The 15,430-nt window shown below is 36.5% G+C and overlaps 1 protein-coding gene across 1 annotated transcript; it reads left to right on the top strand.

Annotated features, from left to right (window-relative positions):
- The first annotated feature begins 2,494 nt into the window (after positions 1-2,494).
- On the top strand, positions 2,495-14,565 carry LOC121408807 (deleted in malignant brain tumors 1 protein-like). The gene is made up of 5 exons (XM_041600462.1): positions 2,495-2,607; positions 4,459-4,761; positions 10,586-10,963; positions 12,785-13,162; positions 13,640-14,565. Exons 1-5 carry the CDS (start codon positions 2,523-2,525, stop codon positions 13,924-13,926), a joined length of 1,431 nt encoding a protein of 476 aa, XP_041456396.1. The 5' UTR covers positions 2,495-2,522; the 3' UTR covers positions 13,927-14,565.
- Positions 14,566-15,430: the final 865 nt, after the last annotated feature.

The following is a 15,430-nucleotide window of genomic DNA, read 5'->3' as shown; positions in this document are numbered from 1 at the left end:
ACTCAGCATGCTCGAGTGAGTGAATGAATGACGGCTTATGGCATGAACGGCCCGTCATACCGACTGTCTCATTTACTTATCATATAATGTATTTGAATTATGAGAACTTCAAAATGGCAACATCCTTGATTTTATGTTCCACAAAATTGATAACGTTTCAGTGTAATATTTTGTTTGGATTTTTGCTCTGTTTTTGTTCAAATTAACTTGTTAGTGAAATATATTTTAATTATATTATTTTTCAAACGATAGAACATTGACTTACGGCTACAGAAAAGCTTGACAATGTAGCAGAAGTCTGATAAAAGTTGACAAAATCTATTATTTCCAACCGATGAAAGAGTGTTTAGAAATGTCGTTACTGGTTACATATATCCTTCTACTATTGCTTTAGTTAATGCTATAACTTCTGCCATTTTCCTTAGCACTTTGACCTCTACTTCACTACGAGCGGAGAAAATATGCATTATGTCACCAACAGCAACAAAAAAGAGGTTTGGCAATGACAGATCATAAAAAGATCCAGTATGTCTGATGTGAGCTGGTGAAGGTTTAAGAAGATTGCGCAGACTTATATATTTCAATTTACTGACCGATGGACCTACATGAACATTTGACATGTTTGAGAATCCACAATATTTTTTTATAAAATTGCCCCTAATCTGCCAAAGTTAGTTTGTATCATTGGTTCCCAATGATAGTTTACCATCTATAATTATGTTTGCGTGTTGTGAGCAGTTTTTAATTTTTGATGGTGAGGAGTTGTGCGAAATGATGTGCGGTAGAACGAGTGAGTGTGTGCGTATATGTACGTGCGTATACTGGTATTCGTGGGTGTGTTTAGTATAAACACACGGGATGTGTATCAACGAAAGGCAATCAACTTTTCATGTATAAGTATTGATGCAGCTTTGATATGGAGTAGATGTTGTCCCTATTTGCAATGCTATATAAGATTTGAAAACTGCAATAAAACAGATATACATATCGTATTCATGTAATGAGTGATTCTATCCTTCTTCGAAAATGTAGACACAGCAACAGAAATGATGCACGAGCTTTTAAAAATGATCTTTGAAGCCCAAAATGTCATGAAATAATTCATGATTAAATTATTTTCTTACTTCGTTTCCTTTTATCTTTAAAAAATTCAAATGTAATATATGTCTCAAGCCATCAAAAGAAATTGGAATTTTTCCCTAATTCCTGAAACGAGGGAATTTTCTTCTGTTTTGTTTCCTTAAGGGGAAATAAGAGGAAATGACTTTACGTGAAATCGTCATTTATTATCTCAATCGTGTAATTTCCATTTTGTTCACACATACCTTAGGAAAGCGCCTTATCTAAATTTAAACTTAATCTCTTTAGATTTTGAATTTGCCAACAAGGATTTTGTACCCATTCGTTCATACAATATGCACAATTAATGAAATCTAGACCACTCACATTCCATTCATCAAAAACTTCGTGTCCATAATTTGGGATAACTATCATGACTATTATACCACATTCGAAATGTCTCATGTTTAGAAAATGGACATAAACAGTTCAGGTGGTAACTTGATCATCTGACGTTATCAAATAATGACAGCATAATTTAATTGGAGGTGCACATATTAGTCCACCGTGGACAATGAAATCAAATGTTTTTCTTTTCTGACTCATCAAACAGATCGATCAATGCGATCTTATTTACTGGGTTAAAAGCCATCAGTATTAAATGGTTGGTTGGAAAGTTTCAATATATTGTAAATTACAATATATTGAAACTTTTCAACCAAGCCTTTAACATTCGATTTTAATCTCCACACCCCAATTCGACACTCACTTGGCCTTTCCTTTAATATTCTCAAAGAAAACCATGAATTGATTTGTTTAGGGTTGTAATGATATAGGTTGGAATAAGTAGATACATGTTTATCATAATGCATACAAACTAAAGAAACGGTAAGGGTAAATGTAATGGTAAGATTTATCATTTTCCAAAATCTCAACAGAAATTTTACTTTTCATATTTCAAATTCCAATTCAAACTCTCCATTTTTTTTAGATAAGACAATCTATTTATATGTCAATTATAAATTGTTAAACAAGAATTTTTGATAAATTTGGTTCTGGTCCTGCTAAGACATCAAATGTCTATACTATCATGGTAAAGGTTCAGTCTTCAGAAATGACAGTTAATAGAAATGACAATGTAGTCTGCAAATTTTGATATAACAACATTTCCTTCAGTACTATCTGAATTGTCCGTGCAAATTTCATTCAATGTATGTTGATAATCGATTGCAATCTCAAATTTACAGTTATATGGGGTTTTCAGATTCTAACCAACCACTTCACCTTTGACATTATTAAGTAAATTTGGAAAGTTAAAAATAGATCTCCGTCATCTATTTGTATTTCTACGAGTTGACTCGCCATCATGATGCAGTTTGGCTCTTGTGTATCGCAAGAAGGATCTACGATCATGGATACGTGTTTGTATTGTGTGAACTGTTTCATATAGCGTTCTGCGCACCATGGTGGCGCCAGTTCGAGATGAGGGATATACTTCATACTTAACGTTTCTTTTAGCGACAGTCCAGTGGTATAGTTGTTATAGCCGTACGTACTATGTTCTTATCTTCTTCTAGTCTTCTATTATGTTGATTTATATGACTTTCTAAATGAATTTCGGATGATATCTGTTTTCATTGAGGAAAATTAATATACATGAAGAAATAATATGAACCCTGTTATGGTGCAGTAACGACACATTCGATTATTAGTTTTTTCTGACCAAGATGGTGCCGTTCGAGTGCGTGCGATTTGCCACGATATTTCTTCTCCTGATATTACTGTTGAATATCTGCCGTGGTCGTAAGCATTTTTCCAAATAACTCTCATTTACATTTACTGTCTATTTTACTTTATTACTTTACCAATTATTATGAAGTGGTATTATGTTTCGTTAATGTAAGTTTTGAGAGTTGATCTTAACAGTCAAAGCTATGGATGTGAATGCACACAAACTCTCTTTTTAATTTTTTTTTGTTGTTGTTGTGTTATAATATTATGCTATAGTTCGCATGTTTGATTGTTATATACAGGGAGCCCATGGAGCGTACCCTGGATCATTATTCACGAGAATGTATTTTATATACTATTAAAAATGAATGATTTAGGTTTAATTTTTTATATTTATGCACATACAAAATTGATAGATCTAGATATTTTGCGATAGGAATACCAAATTTTAACCAATTCTAGATTGGCGAGGTGTTTTACGACGAAATTATTTTCAAAACACGGATTCAAAAATAGGGAACCGGTTTCCCCCACCCTTCTCAAACTGAAATAAAGTATAATAAAGAATTTATATTGACCAAACCGCTGCGCAATTACTACTCAAAATATTCATGTTCACCAGAGACAGTCATTTAAGGGAAATTCACCAAAAAAATTGATATCAATAACATAGAGACAAGTCAAATATGGTTAATGCTGAAAATGTCATCGAGATCGGATGGAAAATAAGAAAGCTATGGCATCTTAAAATGTCACTTTATATTTTTTTCACAAATGAGTAATATGCAAATGAGAAAATTAGTGATACCCCTTACTCACTATTTCTGTTGTATTTGGTTGTATGGTTCATCTATCTTTTTTCTCGTAAATTTGACCATAATCAGCCTCTACATTAAATCATTAATGGCAATAGCGATGGATATTCTACATTTTCCGGGCGGGATAAATCAAGTTTTATTTCACATTAATATAATGACATGGAGAAAAATTGAAATATTTCATATTTCATGTAAACAAAATTACAAAAGATAAGCACTGCAAGAACTCCGATGTTTATTCAGTTTATACCACCAACCCGGAATCTATATATTGTCCACACCAGAGAAGTGTTAAACAACACCAGTTTGGTTTTGGTCTAACACCATATAGGTGTTTATACATCACCAATTAGTATTAAAACAGCATCGGGTTTGATTCCAAACTGGTGTTGGTTCAATACTTCTCTGATGTGAATATAGATTCCGGGCTGGTGGTAAATCAACACCGGAGCTTTTGCAGTGCGGATGGCATCATCGGTTCCCAAAGTTCATGAAGTTCGACCAGGACCCAGTTGTAGAAAAGTTACTCTTATGGTATCTCTGCCTTCCAATGGTAACTAGCATGGTGACATAATCAACAGCAAATCGAAATGAAGGATTCCTTGACAGATAACATTGGATAGCAAAGTCACTGTATAATAGTAGCTTTTGTGCAATGGGCCAAGGATGTGCACAGGCTTCCCAGACAGTTCCAAAGTTTGGAATGTCGTAACTTTCATATTTTACTTCTTTTTTTTTAAATTCAACTGGGAAGACGACACCCTCAAATGATGAAAACCGGGGAACAATTACAATGATGATGCAATGATCATTTGATAATTATGTCTTTAAACCATCTTTTCTTCTTCAGAAAACTATTATGACATTCGTCTTGTTGGTGGAAGTCATGAAAACGAAGGGAGGGTAGAGATATACTACAGCTCTCAATGGAATACCATTTGTGATAGTGGCTGGGGCATCGAAGAGGCAAGGGTAATATGTCGGCAACTCGGCTTCAACACCGTCAATGCTGTAGCAAGGCACAACGCATATTATGGTCGAGGAATAGGATTGACCCGAAAGCTAAATTGCAGTGGCGACGAGACTAGAGTTCAAGACTGTACTCTCACCCACTATGACTGCTATCATTCTGAAGATGCTGGAGTTGAGTGTGGTAGGTTTCTCAAAAATATGTCATTCTTTTGATGAATCCCTCTTCTGAGAGCTCAACAATTATTAAGAAACGAAATACGTCCTTAAAAAACAGGAAGTTATTGGATTTTAAAGTTTAGCAATATTATGTGAAAACAGATATTCAAGTTCAAGTTTTATTTTCATTTCCATCGATAACATTACAAAGAAATACAAATCAGACATACATCATAATATAAACAATACAAATGAAATATGGTTACAATGATTACAAATCAACTACAAATTCCAAAACATTTGCAATGTAGCTTTAACAAAATCTTGTATGAAAATGAGGGGATCCACTAAGATAATGCACGCCCTCGTCATCATTATAGGTGGGCTGATGACGTCATATCGCCACATTCCTTTTCTTATGTTACTCGTTCATGGTTGTGTACTAAAGGGTCTCCATATTATTGCAGCAATGAATAACTAATGCAGTCAATAAGTTGTCGATCCAATTGTCTTAGTTCTTGGTAATTTTCTTTGAATAAACCTAATTTCATATAGTAAATAATATTAAGTATTCACGAAGCCATGTTCATTATACTGTTTCACTGGAATAATGCAAATCTTTAAAATCCAATAACTTCGTTGTATGTTATCCGATTTTGATCAAAATTTCAGCAATTTGCTTTGCATGTTTTACTTTATTTATTAAAATATTATTCAGCCTAGAGCATGGCTCTAAGACACCCTCAATAAGCCTGTGTTTTATTACCGTAACCACTAAAATGTTGAACGAAAGGACGTGACAAGAAACGGAAATGTGAAATTAAACACGTTCAATTATTTTCAATTTGCATAGTGACTTCATGAATATACAGTGCGTATCAAAAAAAGTTTACACTTTGAAAAAATCCTGTGAAATTATACATTTGTAATATCCTGAAGATTTTTCCACATTTTAACATTGGTACAGATCCATTTAAGCATATGAAGATATAACTATCAAAAAATATTTCCGCTTGAGTGAGCACCACATACTTTTGAAAAGTTAGTGAAAAATGATTTGCGCAGAACTTTGAAATAATAATATGCGAATAAAAGTAGACCTTATTAATGAAGAACACGTGGAATTTAGCTAGTAAAATGGATCTGAAGATACCTTTTACCTTTTTAAACTTGTTTCCTTGCCCAAAACATTTTGAAGAGTGCATTGCGCCCCACCCCACTCCCGTACAAACCGAGGCCATCAAGACGATATTTGCTTTACACTGAGCTGTGATTTAAATGAAATGGCTTAGGCTTGATTTTCATTTTGTTAATCATTGTCAAGCTTGGGAAAAGTGTAGAGAAACAAGTATTATATGAAAAATCAAATGTAAACCCACTTTAAATGATAAAAACTTAGTAAAAAATGCTGGAGATGTCTGATGTAAACTTTTGTTCAGATGAATTATGTCCTCAGATCCAGCTGGCACAAAAACGGTAAAGGTTGTGCTTACTAAGTGTTGAAATTTCAATTTGGGTGGCAAAATTGTTACAAAATGCTTGAATGTATCCGTTTTATCTAAATTGACTAAAAGTGCAAGGGAAATGTATGGAAAATGTTCGCAGGGTAAGTTTGATTTCGCCTGTTCCCCTTGACACAGCGTGAAAAAGAGCATTTCTGTGCAGACAGATTTCTGCAAGCTTTACAAAAATGGACAGTGCTCACTCAAGTGCAACATTCTGTCAAAACCTTTACTTTCAATTGATAGATGAGACCCAAACCCAAGATTATATGTAAAAAAATTACCCACATGTTGTATATTTTTTAATTCCCAGGGTTTTTTCAAAGTGTAAACTATTTTTAGATACGCACTGTATTTTTACTTTTACTGATCTATTGTCTGAATATGTCGAGTGCTGAAGTATTTTTAGAATAATTAGATTGTCATGCTTTTCCTTTCAAAGAAATCTCCCTAACATTTAAAACAAACTACTCTGCGTCAAGATACGGATCATCCTGACGGGTATTTCTTGCGAGAATGTGGAATTTGAATTCATATCTACTCTGCTATACCTCCGTTTTATGGGTATTTTTTTGTAAACATTAGTCAGCGTTTGGGCTACCCCATATCCGTACAACATGATTGTAATATGGTTCCATGACATTAGCCCTGGTGGCAATTGCTCCCCTCTAAATTTCACACACTTATCGAAATAAGTGACCAATTCAACCCTATAAGTTTAACACCATAATCTACCCAAAACCTATAACATAATACCCTATTGCAACCTTACTCCTACTTAAACGAAATTAAATTCGCAGCAATTGTCGCTGGATCAAATGTCGTGTCACCTATAAATATACACCTCCTCAAATTTCGGTGGATTACTATCATTCCTATTAACATCGTTAAAGGTCAAGTCCACCCCAGAAAAAACGTTGATTTGAATGAATAGAGAAAAATCAAACAAACATGACGCAGAAAATTTCATCAAAATCGGATCTAAAATAAGAAAGTTATGGCATTTTAAAGTTTCGCCTATTTTTCCACGATACAGTGATATGCACATCTCAGTGTCATGCAAATGGGTCAGTCGATGATACCCATCATTCACTATTCCTTTGTTTTTTATTGTTTGAATTATACAATATTTCATTTTTTACATATTCGACAATAAGAACCATCTTGACTGAACCATATAGTGTTTAACAATGCTAATTCCACATGTTCAGAGAAAATTGATTGCCGTTTCCCTTGACAATGAGAAGAAAATTATAATATTTCATATAATAAAATACAAAGAAATAGTGAGTGGATGACGTCATCAGTCTCCTCATTTAAATACCGATCAGGATGTGCATATAACTGTTTTGTGAAATTGAATAAATATTAAAAATGTCATAACTTTTTTATTTTACATTCGATCTTGATGAAATTTTCAGTGCTGTGCTCGTCGGATTTTTCTCTTTATCTTCAAATCAACTTTTCGTTGGGATGGACTTGTCCTTTAAAATTATTATTAGTAGTAAATCATCATCATGATAATCACCATAATTCTGATTCCTCCTTGGATGTCTTTTAATCTTCTCCCCTCTGCTGACATCACACCACTGTTATAATAGGGTGACATGAACAACCGGCTATAGCACAAATTGACTGTAGATGCTATGTCGCGGTCACACCCACAAAACCGACCCCACTTCGATCGTAACTATCGGGCTTGTGACAATAATATACCACGGTTTGGTTTGGAATCGGTCCCGTTGATGTGACTGCGACATAGCTGTTTAAACAAACTATATTACTTGCTCAGATCAAAGCATTATTTGAATGGCATTGTGTAATTTACTCTATCGGTGCGGGTAAATATTATTAAGAAGTTGGGATGGCAACGAAAACACGACGTGAGCCCAACATTGGCAATTAAAGAATAAATATGATTCAGAGTTTCCTAGTTTTAACTTCACCAATATTATGTAGCGCTATACCTTGTAAACGGAAACTAAGATCGTGGCCAAAAAGGTAAAATGTATAATTGCGAAATTACAAGGTGGACACCATGCTCGTCCACGGACTTAAAAAATGGACCTCATTCGATCGTCACCTCTTTGCTAGATTATCATCAAGGGTTATTATTGGGATCTTGCTTCATTGTCAGATTACCCATAACAAAAATTTTGATATGTTTCCCCCATCCTAGATAATGTATAAAACACTGGCTGATCCAGGGGTACATCCGGCCCCTGCCCCTGTTGAGAGCCATAATAAAAACATTTTATGTAAATATGACATTTTTACCCAAGTGTGCCCCCTCCCTTTGAAAGTGAGGACTTTTTTCTCTTTCTTTTTTGCTTGTCGATCTTCATCGGGAATATGTGTACCCCCCTCCTCCGTTTTGGAAAATCCACCCCTGGTCTAAAATATTTCATTTTCAAGATAGGGTACACCTTTTCCAAGCACCAAGCGCACCGGGATGTTGAAATGCCCCCCCCCCCCCGATTTGATACCCTTTTTACTGTACATGAACCCGATTTGATTGTTGATATTCCTTATTTAATTGCAAGAAAGAGATTTAGTTCAGCTAGGCCAATATAAATGACAGTCAATTACCGAAGAGGGTTTCATCAACATTTGCCGTCCGATTGTCATAAGCCAGTTCGAGTTCCTTTCTGCGCATGATCAAAAGATTATACGCATGATCAGTAGAAGGTCATTTGTACTAAAGTGACATGGTGCTTTAAAATCTAATGAGATAAGCACCAAATTTGATGTCTTGATTATTCATATATTCTTTTGAATTGTCGTTTCCATTTACAACCACAAAAAACAACAATGCTTCCACGAACGACTGGTATTTCACAGTTTGTCAAGTACATTGTGCAACATCCTAAGATATGCATTCAAAGTAGGAATGCAACAAATACCTTCATTAAGTGTTCATTGGTGTGCTATTCTAGTCACCTGGTCTATTCAATTTCTTCATCCTGCTATGTAAGGCAAGCTTACGTAATATCGTGCTTTGAAATCTGCCTATCATGATGAAAGAAATTAAAGGTCATTTGACCAAAATTGCCCATGAAGTAACTACGAACTGGTCTATTGCCAAACAACTTTTATAACATTGTTCCCAGCGGGGTGGGGGGGGGTTGGCATTATATAATGTTGATTTCAAAATTGCGACAATGGCTATGTACTGCATGATCTGCCATTAGCACTCAAGCAATGGATGTAGTTTTTCTTATCCCATGTGGATTATGTTTAAAATACAATATTAATTCAATTTTGTAGGTCTATATGATAATGAATTACATTCCTTTACCCTTTCCTAAACAAGATTTTAAACTTGTAGGATGTGCAAATAATCATAACTAAATCTATATCACTACCAAGACTACACACAAATTATAGATTTTGCCTAACTCTAATCCCCTAACAACGTTCTCTGCCTTCTGTGCGGTAATTCTACCCATGTTGTTAAGAGCTGATTTGTTAATGGATAATACTACACAGATTGTGATGTCAAGCGTTGATCTCAGATGTAAATAATGCATTATAGCCATCGCGGCGAGATTAACGGTTGTAACAGGGGCCCTTTGCTAGCGCATTGTTAGTGAAATGTTACGCTAACAGCGTTTCTGTGCGGTCGATACTGGTCTTTCCAGTTCCTCCGATTCCACAGAGGGAATGGCTTTTCTCATTGTTTTCTTAAATTCAAATGTCGTCTATCCGTTAATGTAAGACCGGGTACCCGTGCACATGTCATGAAGTAATAGACCATGGCAGGTGACACCGTAGTTACTGGTCCGTTGGCTGGGTGTAAGTGCGCACGAGATGCAATGGTCCAGCGAAGAAAATAGTCACAGCTGTCGAAATATTAATGAAATTAACCGACATTACAATGTAGAGTATATGCAACCTATAAGCTTTTTTAACCTTCCTGCACGGACGACAATCGAAGTGTCTGGTAGAGCCTAATACGAAATCATGTTTATACCTCATGAAAGTGCTTCTCTGCACCATTACAGTATATAGAGGCAGACATACTAAAGATGATGTTTCCATAACTCATTTGTTCTAAAATATATACAAGTTCTGTACATTGTGTACAGGATTATGTCACATCACTCGCCATCAGCTCAGTCCGCTCGCTTAGAAAACAATAATGCGGATATGATTATGACAATGGGTGATATAAGGCTAGTTGATTTTTATTGTAAGACTCACGATCTTACTTCAAGAATCAGTAGGTCTTACTGATGCTGTTCACAATTTCAGTAGCCATCTCCATAGTCACAATTACCTGTAGGTTTGCAAAGTTGTTCTAAGACAAAATACCATTAGATAACCATTTTTCGGTCGTACTTCTAGATGACACTCCGACAACCTATGATCCATTCGGGAGGCTGACAACCATGACGACCATTGATTACTATGATAGGAACACTGTACGTCTTGTTGGTGGCAATACTCCAAGAGAGGGACGAGTGGAGATCTGGTTCAACGGTCAGTGGAACACAGTCTGCGATGATTCATTTTATAATGACGAAGCAGAGGTTATATGTCGCCAGCTTGGTTACAACACCAATAACGCAGTGGCGAGAGGCTATGCTTATTATGGAGAAGGATCGGGACCTACAATTTTACGAGTCACTTGCTACGGTTGGGAGTTAACCTTAAGTTCCTGCACTGTCACATCACGTTATTCCTCGTTATGTGGTCATCATGAAGACGCAGGCGTTGAATGCGGTAAGCCAGCATTTCTAATTCATCAAATCATACTCATGTGTCAATATCAAGTTTGAAAGAGATACAACAATGTAGGGAAGGCCTTTATCACTATAGCCAAAGTCACATCATGATGTTGTATGAGAATATATAGATTCAGTGTATTTACAAAAAAGGCCTTGATATCCTGAACTTAGTTGATACGAAATGGGATTGTTTTACAGGATATTCAACAAGTCCCACCTTCTTGCCGCCATCATCCTGGTTCACATCCAACCCTTCATCCAAGATTATCGGTATGATGTCTTTCATCGGCGTCTCCTTGTTCCTACTGACCATCGCCTCGTTTGTGGCAGTGTTATACACCAATTTCAACCCTAACTTTAACACCATAACCCTTAAACTTTCCCTAAACCTAACATAAAACCCTATTGAAATCCTAACCCTACTTAGACGAAATTAAGTCTGGAGCAATTGTCGCTGGAGCAAATATCGTGTCACCTAAATGTACACCGACCAAATTTTGGTGGATTATACCATCATCGTTAAAATTATCATAAGTAGTAAATCATCTTCAAAATAATCGCCATAATTGTGATTTTCATTTCCACCTTGGATGCATTTTAATATATTTCTCCTCGCCTCTGCTGACAAACCAGACTAGGGTGACATGAACAACCGGTTAAAGCACAGACTGACTAGACGTTATGTCGCGGTCAATCCCACAAAACCGATTTCATCCCGATCGTAACTATCGGGCTGATGACAATGATAATATTATCACGAATTGGTTTGGAATCGGTCTCGATGATGTGACTGCGACATAGCTGTTTAAACAACTTATATTACCTGCTCAGATCAAAACATTTGAATGGCAATGTGTTAAATTTACTCTATCGTTGCGGGTAAATATAGTTATGAAGTTGGGATGGCAACGAAAATACGACGTAAGTCCAACATTGGCAATTAAAGAATGAATATGTATCAGAATTTCCTAGTTTTACCTTCACCAATATTATGTAATGCTATACCTCGCTTAGACAGCAATAATGCGGATATATTTATGACAACGGTTGATATAAGGCTAGTTGATATTCCTTAAAAGACTCACGATCTTACTTCAAGAATCAGTGGGTCACGGGGGGGGAGCGCTCGACCAAAAAAGTAGTGGGTATGTGCCGCGGGGGAGACAAAAAACGGGGGCCTTGGAGCGGGCTTATTGTAAAAGGGAGGGTCCTCGGAACGGGTTTCGGAACGACAAATGTTTATGAAAACGGGGGTCCTTGGAACGGTACGTCGCCTGCGTGTGATTGCGTATCCATCCCTATGGAGCGGGCATACGAGCATGCAGCTAGCCCGGCGGCCGTGCACGGGTGCCGGGTGCGCTAGCGCAGATGCGATGGTCGGACAGCTCTGCGGCCGCTTTTCACCAAAATTGCGGTACATTGTAGCAGATCAATACGGCTGGAACGTCGTAACGGAAAATGTTCGAAATTGCGAAGCTTTGGAGTGTATTTCTTTCTTCTTTTTTTCTCGATAAGAAGAAAATGCTAATGCTTTATATTGGAGCGGATTTCTGTGTTCTTTTTCTAAATAACACAAACAATGCTATGCCTTGGAACGGAAATTTGAGTGTAAAAATGGGGGTCCCCTCCGCGGCACATACCCACTATGCATTATATACTGAGTGCCCCCCCCCGGGGGGAGCTATATAGTGGGTCTAACTGATGCTGTTCACAATTTCTGTAGCTATCTCCATAGTCACAATTACCTGTAGGTTTGCAAAGTTGTTCTAGGACAAAATACCATTAGATAACCATTTTCGGTCGTACTTCTATATAGGTGACACTTCGACAACCAATGATCCCTTCGGGTGGCTGACAACCATGACAACCATTGACTACTATGATAGGAACACTGTACGTCTTGTGGGTGGCAATACTCCAAGAGAGGGACGAGTGGAGATCTGGTTCAACGGTCAGTGGAACACAGTCTGCGATGATTCATTTCGGGATGACGAAGCAGAGGTTATATGTCGCCAGCTTGGTTACAACACCAATAACGCAGTGGCGAGAGGCTATGCTTATTATGGAGAAGGATCGGGACCTACCATTCTACGAGTCACTTGCTACGGTTGGGAGTTAACCTTAAGTTCCTGCACTGTCACATCACGTTATTCCTCGTTTTGCAGTCATCAAGAAGACGCAGGCATTGAATGCGGTAAGCCAGCATTTCTAATTCATCAAATCATACTCATGTGTCAATATCGAGTTTGAAAGAGATACAATGTAGGGAAGGCCATTATCAGTAGGGAAGGCCTTTTATCTCAAAATTTATGAAAGAATCACGTCCGTGTGTCATTGTTCTGGTGTACCTGAGATGTCCTTGAAGTTACACTTATATGAATTGAATGGAAGACAGTTAAATGATCTCTCACAAAAAAACTTTGGTTGTTTAACGTATGGCTTTACATGAATTTCATCACGTGCATTAACAGAATGAACATTGTGTTCTAAAACGAGGTTTTCAAAAAAAAAATGCAAGGATATCATTTAAAATTGAAACCCAAATGCGTGTTTCCTTCACTGGCCAAAGTCACATCATAATGTTGTTTGAGGATATATAGATTCGGTGTATTTACAAAAAAAAACCTTGATAGCCTAAACTTAGTTGATACGAAATGGGATTGTTTTACAGGATATTCAACAAGTCCCACCTTCTTGCCGCCACCATCCTGGTTCACATCCTACCCTTCATCCAGGATCATCGGTATAATGTCTTTCATTGGCGTCTCCTTGTTCCTACTGACCATCGCCTCGTTTGTGGCAGTGCTATACACCTGTAACAAAGGACGCAAGATATCGAACTCGGCAACGGTGGTTGAACTTCAGCCTATGTCTTCTACATCCACCACACCTTCCTCTGCACTCGACCCCACTGCAATGACCCAGATGCAGGTCAATCTACCCACACCAAGCGAGTAGGATCCATGGGTTAATACTTATGATCTTTCGTATCTTATTAAATGGTATTTTTTTTACTCAAATAATGTAAAAAAAAATGGTTGCTTTCAACTTTGAAACACCTTTTCTATCTTGTAAATTCACACACGAAAAGAATATTGTAGTTTATATAATTTATGCAACATAATTATATAGAGGATGTGTGACATCACAGACTACTAAATAAATGTATTTGGTAACACCCTTAATAATATATCCCTCGAAATTGATAATGTTTCAGTGTTACATCTTGTTCTGAATTTGGCCTTGTTTTGTCCAAATCAACTTGTTATTGAAAAATATTTTAATTATATCATTTTCAACAGAAAAAAACATTGAGTTACAGCTACAGAAAAGCTTGACAATAAAGCAGATGTCTGATAAAAGTTGACAAAATCTATTATTTTTAAATTTTGTTTAGAAATGTCGTTACTGTTTACATATATCCTGCTACTGCTGCTTTATTTAATGATATAATTTTTACAATTTTCCTCAGCAGTTTGACCTCTACTTCATGAGAACCTTCCATCTTTTTATCATGGTTTCATTTAGTTTGTTAAGTTGCTACTGACAACCGTAATTTTGTTTGAGGTACGCGCAGAGAAAATATGTATCACGTCACCAACATCAACGAAAAAGAGGTTTGGCAACGACAGAACGTAAACAGATGTCTGATGAGAGCTAGTGAAGCTTAATAAAATACTAAATTTGGTCAGACTTTCCTCGATTTATGTATTTCAATTTACTAACCGATGGGCCTCCATGAATATTTGACATGTTTGAGAATCCACAATATTTTCATGAAATTGCTCCTAATCTGCCAAATTTAGAGTCTCTCGCTGATTCCCAATGATAGTTTGCCATCATAAGTTCGCGTGGGTTTTTTTTTAGCAGTTTTTACTTTTTGATGGTGAGTGAGGAGTTGTGCGAAATGATGTGCCGTAGAACGGGTGAGTGCGTGCGTATGTGTGGGTGCGTATACTGGTATTCGTGGGTGTGTTTAGTGTAAACTCACAGGATATGTATCAACGAAAGGCAATCAACTTTTCATGTATAAATATTGATGTAGCTTTGATTTGGAGTAGATGTTGTCCCTATTTGCAATGCTAAGAGTTGACAAATAAACAGATACACATCGTAATCATGTAATGACCTTTTTGTTCCTTCTCTTTTTTCTTTCCTTTATATAAGCGCATAATGAATAAGTCGATTAAATTTTCTTTATTTCCAAGGGAAATCCACACTTTATAAGCTTTGCTTTTTAGTGGACCCCCCCCCCCTCATTTCCATTTAAGCTCAATATCATCCTGTTTATTATACTGGAAGAATGCTCATCTGTAAAATTGTATTTGATTTATATTACTTTATTACTTTATATTACTTTGTATTATGTTTTGAATGGAAATGGAATAAAGAATTGAATTGAATGAGTGATTCTTTCCTTCTTTGATAATGTAGACACGGCAACAGAAATGATGCACTACAT

Source organism: Lytechinus variegatus, chromosome 2, assembly GCF_018143015.1.
Source record: "Lytechinus variegatus isolate NC3 chromosome 2, Lvar_3.0, whole genome shotgun sequence".
Classification (NCBI taxonomy): Eukaryota; Metazoa; Echinodermata; class Echinoidea; order Temnopleuroida; family Toxopneustidae; genus Lytechinus; species Lytechinus variegatus.
This window is presented reverse-complemented; position numbering and strand designations above follow the sequence as displayed.